The sequence below is a fragment of the Lepus europaeus genome, chromosome 3 (assembly GCF_033115175.1).
Source record: "Lepus europaeus isolate LE1 chromosome 3, mLepTim1.pri, whole genome shotgun sequence".
Lineage (NCBI taxonomy): Eukaryota > Metazoa > Chordata > Mammalia > Lagomorpha > Leporidae > Lepus > Lepus europaeus.
Genome location: NC_084829.1, coordinates 106,243,733 through 106,258,286, shown reverse-complemented (window position 1 = coordinate 106,258,286; position 14,554 = coordinate 106,243,733). Strand labels below are relative to the sequence as shown.

At 43.6% G+C, this 14,554-nt stretch overlaps 1 protein-coding gene across 1 annotated transcript in view; it reads right to left on the bottom strand.

Annotated features, from left to right (window-relative positions):
• Positions 1-14,554, bottom strand: part of AFG1L (AFG1 like ATPase) — a 195,011-nt gene that overhangs the window by 139,822 nt on the left and 40,635 nt on the right. The window contains exon 3 of the mRNA XM_062187646.1: positions 6,319-6,370. Coding sequence (XP_062043630.1) covers positions 6,319-6,370 — 52 coding nt within the window. The remainder of the gene's footprint in view (positions 1-6,318; positions 6,371-14,554) is intronic.

Sequence of the window (14,554 nt, the reverse complement as noted above, 5' to 3'; positions counted from 1 at the left end):
AGACTCAAACATCCATCAGTGTGGGAAAGAACAAACAAAAGGCAGTATACACATAGAAGAGAATAGCCACCCAGCCTCTCCCAGGAAGGAAATTCTGACATGTGCTACAGCACAGATGGGTCATGAAGATGTTCTGCTGAGTAATACAAGTGAGAGAGGAGAGAAACTGCATGATTCTACTCACATGAGGTTCTTGCAGAGTCAAGTCCAGAGAGAGAGAGAGAGAGAAATAATATAGACAAATAGATAGCTGAAATGACCTGGAAATTCAATCAACAGCACATTGAAAATGGAAATAATTATGTCATAATTAGAAATCTGAATAACTGATTATTTGATGAAGTTTAAAATATTGCTAATTTTGGGAAGGTGAAATGGTACAGGTTATAGTTAAGTTTTTACTTGTTTTCTATTCATTCTTTCTCTTAGGAAATCCTATCAACATCGGCTTTTTTCTACCTGTAACAGATTAGTAGAGATACCTAAGTAATTATTGATATTTTATTTTCCCCAGCAGCAAACCGTGCAAAGGATGAGCTTCAAAGGAGAATGTTCAGTTCATGATGTTACCAAAAGTGAAAGAAAGGCAACATGGACTTTCTAAAATATAAAGTTCTTTCAATGTCACTTTGGATGCCGTATGATGGACAGGAGCCTGGCTGTGCTGGAATTCAGCAGTCCCAGAAGATTTCTCGGCCTCAGATCACAGCAGGTGGGCCAGCAGGATCACTAAAGGCCTCCATCAAACACCAACGTTTTCAATGAAATGCGAATGTTCTAGTGAGGTACCCCACAAACCCAACGGTATCCTTTCAGATTTGCCAAGAAGTTTAGAGGTGTTTCAGTTAAAAGTTTAAAAGCAGGAGCTGGCACTGTGGCATAGCAGGTGAGGCCTCCACCTGCAGTGCCAGCATCCCATGTGGGTGCTGGTTCAAGTCCCAGCTGGTCCACTTCCGATCCAGCTCTCTGCTTATGGCCTGGAAGGGCAGTGGAGGATGGCCCAAGTCCTTTGGGCCCCTGCACCCATGTGGGAAACCTGGGAGGCTCCTGGCTCCTGGTTACAGATAGCCAGGGTGAAAAGCCGGACCAAACCCCAGCCGGCCACTGGGAAACAATGGAGACCAGAGACACTGGGTCCGGGCTTTTCCCACCACCACCACAACCAGAATGGGCTTGTCATGGGATAGAAGGGAAGAGAAAATTTCTTTTCTTTTTCTTTTTCTTTCTTTTTTTTTTTTTTTTTTTTGTATGCCATCCTTCAAATCAGTTTGATTCTCTGAAGGGACAGGACACCAAAGATTAGTTTTTTACAGATGGCCAACAGCTTACAGTGGGGACCAAATGCCCATCCCTATCATATCACTGGAAACATTGTAAATTGCATTACTCTTGTCATTTATCCACTACTAATATTTGCTGAGACTGTTCAGTGCTATGGGTATAAGGATGGAAGATCTGCCTTTCACATTCAGATAAAGGACATGAACAAACAGAAGCACCTTCAGTGTGGCAACAATGAGAGTTCAGGACCCTACAGATTGACAGTGAGAAATGAGGATACCCAGGGCTTTATTTTGCAATGCAGAGGCCACAGCGTGGCCCCAACCCCACTTCCCACCCTGCACTTCTTACATGTTTATCACTCTAGGAGACCCAGCAATGCCCTTCATGACCTTTTGAAGATCATTGAACTGGAAAATTATACCCTTATTTCTCTTAAACAGATCAGTGGCATTACTTACAGAATTCATTTTACATAGATAGCAAAAGTTATACTAAAAGTTTCACTAAACTAACTTTATATTTTCCTTGCTTCAGCTTCATTGCTAAACATCATCACAATGCCTTCTGGTTCTCATTTTCTTGGTGCTCACAATGCCCTTATCTTTCTTTGGATCTTCTGCATGTCTCTTGATACCTCGTGTTACTCTCTGTTCAGATTTACTCTCCAAAGAGTCTGCACCAGGCTTGAGATGAGTCTTTCTGGATCTCAAACTCATTAACTCTGTATTTTCAGTTACTCCTTTCTGATTCTTCGTGGAGACTTCTACACTTTTCCCCCCTCACTTTCACTTCTGTTGTGTTATGTGTGCATTCTCAGGGAAGAGAAAATTTCAAAATGTGTTGTGTATGAGGCTAAGTGTTCTTCGGTGAATCTATTTCTCAGGCATGCATGTGCACACAAACACAGGTGTGTGTCCGTGTGTGTGCCCATACCTTAGGTCAGGATGTAAAAAATACAGATCCAATATGTTAAAAAAAAAAAAATCTTTCAAAGCTACTGAACCAGTTTGTATGCTTTGGGAGAGCAAAGGCTGCCTCTGCCTTAGTCACCGTCACATCTGCAGAAATAACACACCTCCTGCCACCAGGCGGACGTTCAACGAAAACTTCTGTCAAGTGAGTCAGGGAGCAAGAACAGGAGACGTCGATCAAAGGTGGGGAAGAAGCCAACACTAATTTTGCTTTAGTCCCTACAGAGTCATAAACAAAGCCTGATATTTTGCTCAAGAGGATTCTCACCAGGGGGTTAGCTTGTAAACCCTAAAACTCTTTAGTTCCGACATTTAAACTCATAATTAGGAAGCCCAAAACGACTGCTCAACAGCTCCTCCACCAGCCAGCAGTCACTTTTCACAGGCAGCCGCTGCAGAGGAAGCGGAAGAACTGGTGTCCTCCTTCGCTGGCAGGACTATGCTTCCCAAACTCTTACATTAAAACCTGCCTACCTTTAACAGGTAAAATTAGAACCCAGTGTCAATGTGAAACAAGTGAGGTGGTAAAATAAGAGGCAGTAGAAAAGGAACTGATGAGCAAAATACACCTTTATTCTTTTCTAATGTATCAGAGGATTCATTAACCCTGACATAAACTCCTGCAGACTGCCGGCCAAGAGCTGAAACTGAGGCCAGCATTGTGGCACAGAGGGTTAAGCTACCACCTGCAATACCAGCATCCCATACTAGACAGACAGAACGCCAGTTCGAGTCCTGGCTGCTCCGCTTTCAATCTGGCTCTGTACTAATGTGCCAGGGAGAGCAGAGGAAGATGGCCCAAATGCGTGGGCCCCTGCCACCCATGTGGGAGACTCAGATGCAGTTTCAGGTGCCTGGCTTGGGCCTGGCCCAGCCCCAGCATGTGGTCATTTGGGGAGTGAACCAGAGGACAGAAGATCTTTTTCTCTCTCTGTTTCTCTGCCTTTCAAATAAATAAAATAAATCTTAAAAAAAACAAAAAAAAAAAAACAAAAAAACCTGAAACCTTGTTGTAAGAAAGCCAGTTCGGGTGGGCATTTGTCACAGCAGTTACACCACCTGGGATGCGTACTGCGTACTGGAGTGCCTGAGTTCAAGTCCTGGCTCTGCTTCAAAACCCAGTTTCTTGCTGATGCACTTCCTGGGAGGTAGCAGGTAGATGGCTTAATGATTAGGTCTCTTTAAACCACATGGGAAATCTAGATGGAGTTCTGGGCTCCTGGCTTCAGCCTGGCCCAGCCCCGAATGCTGTGGGCATTTGGAGAGTGAACCAGCAGATGGAAGTTCTCTCTCTCTGCCTCGTCCCCTGCCTCTGCCTTTGAAACAAACAAAGTTAACTAATGAATTATTTTTTAAAAAGACTTATGTATTCATTTGAAAGGCAGAGGGACACACAGAGAGGGAGGGAGTGATAGGGATACAGACAGGGAGAATTTTCCTTCTACTGGTTCACTCCCCAAATGACCTCAACTGCCAGGGCTAGGCCAAGCTGAAGCCAGGAGCCAGAAGCTTCATCTAGGTCTCCCAGGTTTGTGCAAGGGCCCAAGCATTTTGGCCATCTTCTACTGCTTTCCCAGGCCATAGCAGAGAGCTGGATCAGAAGTGAAGCAGCCGGGATGGTGCCACAGGCAGAGGATTAACCTAGTGTGCCACAGCATCGGCTCCTAAATAATTAACTTTTTAAAAAGAAAAACAGCTATAGGGTAAAAATAAATAAATAAAAGCACAGGGGCTGGCACTGTGCCTGGGGCACCAGCATCCCATTTGGGCACCAGTTCAATCCCTGGCTGCTCCATTTCTGATCCAGCTCCCTGCTAGTGTGCCTGGGAAAGCAGCGGAAGATGGCGCAAGTGCTTGGGCCCCTGACCTTACATTGGAGACCCGAAGGAAGCTCCTGGCTCCTGGCTTTGATCGGCATAGCTCCAGTCATTGTGGCCAGCAGGGGAGTGAACCAGAGGATGGAAGACCTCTCTCTCTCTCTCTCTCTCTCTCTCTCTCTCTCTCTGTCTGTCTTTATCTCTCTCTATAACTCTTTCTTTCAAATAAATAAATCTTTAAAAAAAAAAAAAAAAGACAACAGTAAGCAGCAAGAGCTGGTGTCGGCCCTGTGGCTGCGCCCCCAGACAGCCCCAAAGTGAGAACGCACCCTCTCTCTCATTACCTGTTTTGTAAGTATCTGAAACAGAACCAAACACACCACCACAAGTGTTCATCTCGCTTCCTATTTCAGAATTCGGGAAACATGTCTCTAACCTCAGCTTGCCACATGCCCAGTCTACATGAACAGCCCACAGTACCACATCTTTGTTAATTCTTTCAAGCATAAAAGAGCTGTATTCTCCAAATTAACGTTTGACAACTTTAATAGGATTTAATTAAAAAAAAGCAGAAGTGGAAGCAATTGTGCTTTACTAACTATTCCATTTATGGCTAAGTGGTTAAGGTAAAAGGAGAAACAAAGATGTTGATTTTAGCAGTAAGTGAACTTGAAAGTGAAGGTACAGGAAGTCAAATGCTCGGGGAAGCAGAGCGAGACCTGACGACTACAATGACGGGACAAGATGTGCTAGCAGTTCCAAAAGGTGCAGGCAAACAAAGCAGAAGCAGCTTTTAAATTAAGAAGTATATGCTGGTCTCAAAACTATCAATTAGCCAAGGAACTCAGAATTTGAACTCCCTTACTATTTTTAAAATCTGTCATTTTCAAGAACTTGAAGAGTTTTAAAGAATAACCTTTATTATCCACTTCTGTAAGCTAAATAAATATCTTTTTATTAAATGAGCTTAAATCTGTAAATGTAAAACAGATGGGTAAAGGCATCTGTAAACAGATCAGAAGAGGAAGGAGAAAGAAAAAAACAGTTTTATCTTTTTTTATTTTTTTCTGAAAGACAAAGAAAGAGATCGCCCATCCACCGGTTCACTCATCAAATGCCTGCAGTAGCCGGGACTGGGTGGGGATGAAGCTGGTGGCTAGGAACTCAATTCAGGTCTCCCTTGTGGGTGGCAGGGACATAATTACTTAGCCATCACCCGCTGCCTCCCAGCGTCTGCACTAGCAGGAAGCTGGAATTGGGGGCATCCTAACCGACAGCGTGCCCACTAGGCCAAGAGCCTGTACCCAGTTTTATCTTTAAGTCACTGTAACTACTTATTCAACTCCTATTGTTACCTTATCCTAAAATTTTCACTAAGAAAATAACCCCTGCCACCACTCCCTCCTAACACAAATGTGTTAGCTCTGCAGAGCCTGCAGCGTGTTCACAAATCTGGGCCCAAAACTGATCTTCTAATGTGTAAATATGAATCTTGAGTAATCTAATAGAAGAAATAACTGATGAGGAAGAACACAAGAAAGCCAAGGGAAGCGGGAGTCCTCTTCTTGACATCAGAGAATGGCAGTGACCAGAGAAAGGTGTAGGCCTGGGTGAGAAGGATTCCTTCAAAGGAAATGGAAACCAGAAAACAGAGGACCACAGCAAGACTGAGGTCAGGAAAGAAGAGAGACATTAACCAGTGAGTAAAATCTAGAAAGTGAGGGACGGCTCAGAAGGCTTCCCACCAAACGTCCATCTTTCTGCTCCTGGTACAGAACTGGGAGACCAAGGAAGTGTTAGCACTACCTACTAATAACTAAGCTAAAAAGAAAATGGCTACATTATTCATCTAAGGGTTTAGGCTGCAAGTAGAAATATCTGTGGAAATTAAAGAATCACTTTTTGTTGTTGTCAGGAAAGCATTCAGTCAAAAAGCATGGAGTATGAGACCCGGATTTATCTATCAACTATCTAGAGAGGCTTCCCTCCCCGGAGATCAACTCACTTAGTACATTAAATAGTGTGTGCACACTGACGTACCAATCCCTGCCTTCCACCGCAGCCCCAAATAAGCAGAGAAGGGGAAAGCTTTAGCTGGCTCCTCCCCTCTCACCCTTCCTTCCCCTGCCTCCCCACCCTGCTCCTCTCCACCTGCTGGGGTACAGGGATGGAAAGGCATCTGATCCCTGAGTGAAGGCGAGAAAGTTTTCTGTGTGGCTCACTGAAATGTACTTTAGCACACTTACCAACATCTCCATAAACATACAGGCCCCTTGGAGGTTTGCTCCTCGAAAAAAGCTGCAAATTAAGAACAAATCGTAAATCTCTACCACGAACAGAATTAAACATAATCATACACAAAGTGTTCCTAACTGTGCTATATATAGGTCCAAGAGAGGCTGTGTTACACATAAGAAAGAAAAAGCTTGATGCAAAAGGCTGTGAAGCCAGAATACCACGCATCCTTAAAAAGAAAGGAAATGCAGACACATGTTGCATGGATGAACCTGCAGCATATACGTTAAGTGAAAGAGCCAGTCACAAAAAGAATCATGCTGTACAATTCCACTTACATAGGGGACTTAGAATGGTCAAAACCCATAGAAACAGCAGGAGAAAACAGTCACCAGGGGCTGGTGGCAGTGAGGCATGGGGAGTAGTGTTTAATGGGCACAGAGTTTCTGTTTTGCAAAGTGAAAAAGTTCTAGAGATAGATGGTGGTCATGGTGATACAACATTATGAATGAATTCAATACCACTGAACTGTACCCTTAAGAACAGTAAGGAGCCAGCGCTGTGCTGCAGTGGGTTGAGCCAACACCTGTGATGCCAGCATCCCATGTGGGCATCAGTTTGAGTCCCAGCTACTCCACTTCCTATCCAGCTCCCTGCTGATGCACCTGGGAAAGCAGCAGAGGATGGCCCAAGTTCTTGGGTCCCTGCACTCACATGGGAGACCTGGAGGGGCCTCCTGGCTCCTGGCTTTGGGCTGCCCAGCCCCGGCTGTTACAGCCATTTGGGGAGTGAGCCAGCAGATGGAAAAATCTCTTCCTATCTCTCTTTCCTTCTCTGTAACTCTGATTTTCAAGTAAAATAAATATTTCTTTAAAATAAACAAACAAAAGCTAGATTTCAGGATCTAGTCCATAATGCTTTTGATTTTGTATCATTTATGGGTTCCTTCCAACCTGCCTCAGAAACTTCATTTGCCCTCTCGTTCCTCTTGAGTTTCTCTACTAAATCCAATGCCTGGTGCCAGCAGGTGGCTTGTAGACTTCTCCATGGTTCAGGTCAGGCAAAAGGAATGCCCTTGCTTGGAGGCTTCCATCTGGATGGCTGTTCTGCGCTTCCCTGCATGTTAACACACTCCATTTATTGTTAAATCTCAACTGCAAGCAAATTGTCACTCCTTTTTTTTTTTTTTTTTTTTTTTTTTTGCTTTTTGTATGAATCATTATTGTGCACTGGTTAGTCTATTTTCAACTTGTCAGAAAAAGTGTTATGCTCTTAAACAATTTTAGAATAGCTTCAGAGGGGAAAACTGACATGATACCTAATAATCTGCATCCAGAGCGGCGATTTTGTCTACTTCGATGGCCACGACTGGGAGGGGTTTATTGACAAGAAGGAAAGGTTAAGCCAGCTTAAGAGTGAGCAAGAGGAATTTCAAAAAGAAGTATTAAAAGCTAGGGCAGGGAAATGGATAACAGATCAGCTGAGATGGAAAATAATGTCAGGCAAGATGAGAATTGAGCAACTGAAACAACGCGTAAAGGAAATGAGGAAATAAATACAAACTCAGAAGGCCTTTTAGAACAAAGGGAAAGAGTCAGGAGCTTTACGACCGAGCACGGCAGCACCGAGAGAAAGGAGAAGATGCAGAGGTTTAACTGCAAGCTTGGTGACCTGGGCGGAAAAAAGACCTCCGACGTAGGAAGTCATCACGAGCATCGGGCAAAGCCTTGGTGAGCGCATTTATTACAGCCCACAGCTGTCATTGCTCCAATGGAGGAAGTAAAGACTGGTGCAAGGGGCAGTAGAAAAAACAACTAACCATCTCTAAGTATATTCTACGCCTTAGGAGTCTCTGAAAGCAACATTCTGTATTAACTGACTGGGAATGTTACAGCAATTCATAGTTCTTTATAACACATTTTACAGTAATAGTTTAAAAGCTACTCTAGAACTGTTTGCATGATATAATCAAGATACTCATATGCTCAATAAATAAAGTGCAGTAAAAAAATTAACAAGGACAGGTGAAAAATGGTTCAGAGAGAACTCAATGCTGCTTGGGGCCGGCGCTGTGGAGCAGTGAGTTGAAGCCCTGGCCTGAAGCACTGGCATCCCATATGGGCGCCGATTCTAGTCCTGGCTGCTTCTCTTCCCATCCAGCTCTCTGCTATGGCCTGGGATAGCAGTAGCAGACGGCACAAGTCCTTGGTCCCCTGCACCCACGTGGGAGAACCGGAAGGAGCTCCTGGCTCCTGGCTTCGGATAGGCGCAGCTCCGGCCATTGCAGCCATCTGGGGAGTGAAACAGCGGATGGAAGACCTCTCTCTCTCTCTGTCTCTACCTCTCTGTAACTCTGTCTTTCAAATAAATAAAATAAATCTTTAAAAAAAATGCTGCTAAAAAAAAAAAAAGGAGTGTTCATGGTCCTACCTTGCTTTCCTACTCAATATCTTAATATCTGAGAAAGGATACTCTGGCAAATGTTATGGTGAATACATCTCACAGTTTATATTATTTCTTATTATATTTTATAATAATATTTAGATGATAATAAAGAGATTCTGCTGGATATACCAGAGAAGACGACTCTCAAACATCTGAGGTCACAAGCACTTAGTACGGCATAAATACTGGATAACATGCTGGTTTTCACCTAAAGAAGTAGATAATTAAAATGGATATCTTTCCAACAATGCACATGAGACATAGTCTATCAAAACCACATTATATATTGTAGGCCCCTCTTACCTGAGCAGGAGACAGTACAAGATCCTCAGCGAATGTCTGAATGCCTGAAACAGCGGATGGTACTAAACCCTACCTGAGTACACGTTACGTTTGGGCCTGGAACCCAGCACTGTGATTTGGAAGTGAATGCCCCAAGCAACATCCTAACTGCTGTGTGAAACACGGGCCCCTTAAATTCTTCATTCACAACAGTGATTTCAAGGAGAGTCCGGCTCACAGAGTTTCCTTCAATATGACTGTCACTCAGGAACCCACATCATTTGCATGCCCCTAACGTACATTTTCTCACAAGTCACTCTATTTTCAGTTCCAGTACATTTCGTTTCTTCATGTTCTAATTTCCTATACGTTGTTCTGTCTCAGAAACAACGGGGAACTGTGACACTGACCATGGACTTCGCCCTCGCGTTATTTCTCAGTGCCTATAACTCTCCAAATGCTCCCTTCCCCCAGGGGCCTTCTCAGTTTGGCTCTGGACCTCAGGAGGCTGACCTTGCTGGCTGGCTCCAGGCTCCCTAGGCCCATGGGAGGCGCTATTACAGGAGACGGAGGAGAGGGGCTGGAGCTCTACTAGCCTTTTCCTGCTGTCCCCTCCAGCTTGAGTCCTGCGGCAGAGCTGCGTCCCTCCTAGGGCCATCAGCTGCCCTTTTCCTCAGGCCATAGTCCCAGCTTGCATGGGTTCCCCCCTCACCACTCCATCTTCACCTTGATGGCTTAACCTGGCCAGGCCTCTCTAAGTAAGAGCTTGACTTAATCTTTATTTGAAACACCTGCTGTGAATTGCGTCCTGCCAGGATTCTGAAACCCACCCAACTCTCAAAAGGCATACACTAAACACTAGACCCAGACTAAAAAAATCTGAAATGAAAAAGTTTCTCTAAAGACCAGTCGTTAAGACGTGTCCTATGTTAGTCCAGGGAATTTGCAAAGTAGGATGATGACACCTTCTCTAGCGGGTTTTTGATAAAGATCTAATGATACTGCCAGTTGGAATGTGCAGATGGTAAGCTTCAGGATAAAGCCTATCACCTAGCTCCACTCAGCATAAAAGATACGGCAGAAGAGTCCTGGACTGCAATCCAAATGATCCGGGTACAAATCCTGGGTCTGCTACTTATTAGATACAGGGCCCAGGGTAAGCCACATCAACTTGCCAACCTGCTGTTCCCTTATCTCTGGGGTGCAGGCCACAGCACAGGGCGTCCCCACTCACTGCCCACTTCTACATGCCTAATCACAAGGCCCACTCAGTCACACCAGACTGCAAACCTGATGTAATTACTGATCCTTGTTTACATCCAGACCTGCAGTCTATGAGAAAAGAAGGGGCACACCTCTCTCAAAGATCTGATACAGTAAGCTCAGCCAATTTTACATCCATATAAATTTTCTAACTAAAAAGTCAATAATATGCTTAAAAACGTGTGACACATTTCCAAACACAGTCCATTTGCTAAGCCATTAGGGAAACCTCAAATAAGTTCCAAAGAATGAAGTGCACTCCAACCATAATGTTAGGAAATTATAAACAAATGTTGGGAGGATAGCTAAAAAATAAAAAATCTCATTCTAGGATATTTGTCCTTCCATCAGTGTCCAGACTGCTGAAGATTGGCGAGAAAAGTCTCACAGCCATCATATCGTCCATAATGCCATTTCCCTGGTGAGTTTACTCTGTCTCTGCAGTGTTCTCTAGAAACTTCTCAGCTCTCTTCAAGCTTAGTTTAGCTTCCTCATCAATTCAGGGATCTCTCCTGCTTCTTCATGAAGAGAAAGCAGAAGGCATCAGGTGGGAACTTCAACTTCCACATGAAATCGCAACCCCACCCGGATCTGAAGCCACCCTCTCCTCCTTCACACCTCTTCCTCTCCAACCTTGTAGCAACTTCTAGATTTCACACCCCACCCACCCACACACACACATACACACGCCTTGTCAGGGACCTTGGCCCATCAATGTAAATGTCTCTCCTCTTGCACTCCTCATCAACATCTGTATAAATGTCTTCCTGATAGTTTCTACAGTCTTGAAGTGTGGTGTCTCACAAGCAAGTCATAAACCCAGAAGCCATCCGAGAGAAGATAGATTCATTTAAAACAATGAAGTGTAAACTTTCAGTTTGGAAAAATATACCAGGAAAGGTAAAAAGGCCAATAATATGTGGGACAAAATGCATCCTTTACTGCAAACAAGAACTTGTTTCTTTCAATAAACAAACAGCTTGTAAATCAATAAGGAAAACAGATGCAAACAGTTTAAACTTTGAAAGAGCTCTGAATCTCATTCATAGGAAAAGAAGGATGACTTAAAATAACAATAAAACACCATCAGGACAAAAATCTAGAAGTATTGTCAAAGATGAAGGACAACAGGCAAGCGCATCAGCTGTTGAGTATCAATTGTTACAATGTCTTTTAATCCAATTTGGCATTGTCCATTAGAATGTAAAGTACAGATGCCAGGCACAATTCCATGACTAGAAATTTACCCTACAGAAATACCCACTTGAATCCATTAATAAGACATGTTGGAATACTCATAGGATGTAACACTATGCCACTGTCAATCATGGAACATCTGTATGAGGGAATTTAAAGGAAGGTAGGAAGTGCTTACAGGAAGTAGAAAGTCTGATATAGGATGTTCTCCTAGACAGAGTGTTAACTTCTTTTCCTAAGCATAGAAAAATGTATATCCCACTAAATAAGAAATAAGGATCTGTGGGCACCCACATACACACATGAGTTTATAAAGGCTTAGAAATTGTCTGAGAGGCTGCTGTTGTGGCACAGCGAGCTCAGCAGCCACCCGCGACACCAGCATCCCACATGAGTGCTGGTTTGAGTCCCAGCTGCTCCATTGCTGATCCAGCTCCCTGCTACTGCACATAGGAAAGCAGTAGATGACCCAAGTCCTCAGCCTTCTGCCATCCACATAGGAGACACGATCCCTGATGAGGGCCACCAGAGAGGATGGAGGTCCTGGAAACAAGGGGTCCTGAGGAGTGCACAGGGAAACACAGGAGAATGAAGTGGACGCCTGGATAAAGAAGGTCACCTACAACCATTCCTATTCCCTACACTTGCCCTGCAGCAGCCCTAAAGGCAGGCTTCCAAACCCTTAGGCAGAATATCAGAAGCTTCTCAGACCAGCACACGCATTCGGAGTCCCATGCCAAACAGGTACCTTTCTGTCCTACTTCATAGAGCCAACAGACCGCACAGCACACAATCCTCAAAGATTCCAAACACGGTAAATTCTAAATTTCCTACTAAAGTTCAAACTCTAGGCCAGCGTTGTGACACAGTGGGTAAAGCCACCTCCTGAGACACCAGCATCCCATGTGGGTGTCAGGTGTCTTGGCTGCTCCACTTCCAATGCAGCTCCCTGCTAATGGCCTGGGGAAAGCAGCGGAAGATGGCCCAAGCATTTGGGCCCCTGTCACTCACATGGAAGACCTAAATGAAGCTCCAGGTGTTGGGTTGGCCCAGTGCTGGTCATTGAGCCATCTGGGGGAGTGATCCAAAGGATGGAAGATATCTTTCTCTCTCTCTCTCTCTCTCTCACTTTCAAAATAAATAAGTCTTAAAAGTTCAAACTCTAAAACTAGAACTTCTTCATTGCAAAAAGAGGGATTTAATCACCTTAGCACCCATAAAACAACACACCAGTAGATAATGAACAGTGGCAGGATGTGCCACCCCAAAATATTCCACTTCAGCAAGTAATACAACCTTTTTTTATATTTTATATTATTTATTTGAAAGACAGAGTTACAGAGAGAGGTAGAGACAGAGAGAGAGGTCTTCCATCCACTCGCTTACTCCCCAGATGGCTGCAACAGCCAGAACTGTGCCAATCCGAAGCCAGGAACCAGGAGCTTCTCCCATGTGGGTGCAGGGGCCCAAAGACTTGGGCCACCTTCTACTGCTTTCCCAGGCCACAGCAGAGAGCTGGACAGGAAGAGGAGCAGCCGGGACTTGAACTGGCGCCCATATGGAATGCCAGCGCTTCAGGCCAGGGCTTTAACCCACTGCACCACAGTGCTGGCCTTGGAATACAGCCTTTTATCCCTACTATATCAAGCATGTGTTCGTGTATGTGTGTGCATCTGTGTCATTATATAGAGTAATGAGTATATATTGGGGAACAAATAGTTCCTGTTTTCATAGAACTTACAGGAGGCTAATAATGGGAGACAGAATAAATAGTAAATTGAATTAGAATATGTAATGACCACAGTCCATGAAAGTACAGGCCAGGAAATAATTTGGAAAATATCTGGATATAGATGAGCATTGATTTGAAATTCCTCTGGTGAGGGCCTCATGACTGAAGAACAATCAGGTATAAGCAAGAAAGTTACATAGCAAGAGAGGAAGCAGGAGAAAGCTGAGGAAGCCAAATTTGCTTAATAACTGACTCTCACAGTAACTAATTTAGCACACATAAGCAAGAACACACTCACTCCCACAGGATTGCATTAATCTATTCATGAGGGCTGTACCCTATGGCTCAAACACCTCCTACAGGTTCTACCTCCAACACTGCCACAATGAGAAATTAAGCTTCCACAGTAGTTTGGCAGAGAAAAACTATATTCAAATATGGCACTGGGACAAATGTTCCCATACTCCATATTGGAGTGCCTGAATTTGAGTCCTGCCTCTACTTCCAGTTCCAGCTTCCTGTTAATGCAGACCCTGGGAGGCAGCAGGTGACGGCTCAAGTACTTGGGTCCTGTCACACCAATCTGGAGTCCCAGACTGACTTCCTGGCTCCTGGCTTCGGCTGTTACAGGCATTTAGGAAGTAAATTGGTAGATTGTAGATCTCTCTCTCTCTCTCTCTTTCTCTCTCTCTGTCCCTCTGCCTTTCAAATAAAATAAATACATAAATAAAAAATTGTTTCAAAAAATAGCATTTATATTTTAAATCATACATATGTAAAAGTCTATTTACCATACAAAGCATCTTGTAACATGGAGTTTTTTTTTTTTTTAAGTAAATAACCAATCATTGTTCTATTACAATTTTATAGAACAAAATCAAATGCAAAGTATGGATCGTAGTTCTCTCTTTCTCTGTCTCTCTCTCTCACACACACACAAACATACACATATACACATGAAGAAATTGAATGTAGACTTTATATAGGATATCAGATACAATATAGCATCCTTGGATAATCTGAATTTTAGATTAACAGCAAATAATGTGTTTTTTAATATATGTATGTCCCAAATATTGCATGACACAATAAAATAAAAAACTGCTATTTATTTGAAATTCACATTTATCTGGGTATCGTAATTTGTGTTTGCTAAATCTGGCAACCCTATTTTAAGACATTTTAAAATTATTTATTTGTTAAAGATTTATTTAAAAGGCAGAGTTACAGAGGGAGAGAGACACAAGATCTTTATCTGCTGGTTAATGCCCCAGATGGCTGCAACAGCTGGGACAGGGCCAGCTGAAGCCAGGAGCCAGGAACCCCAT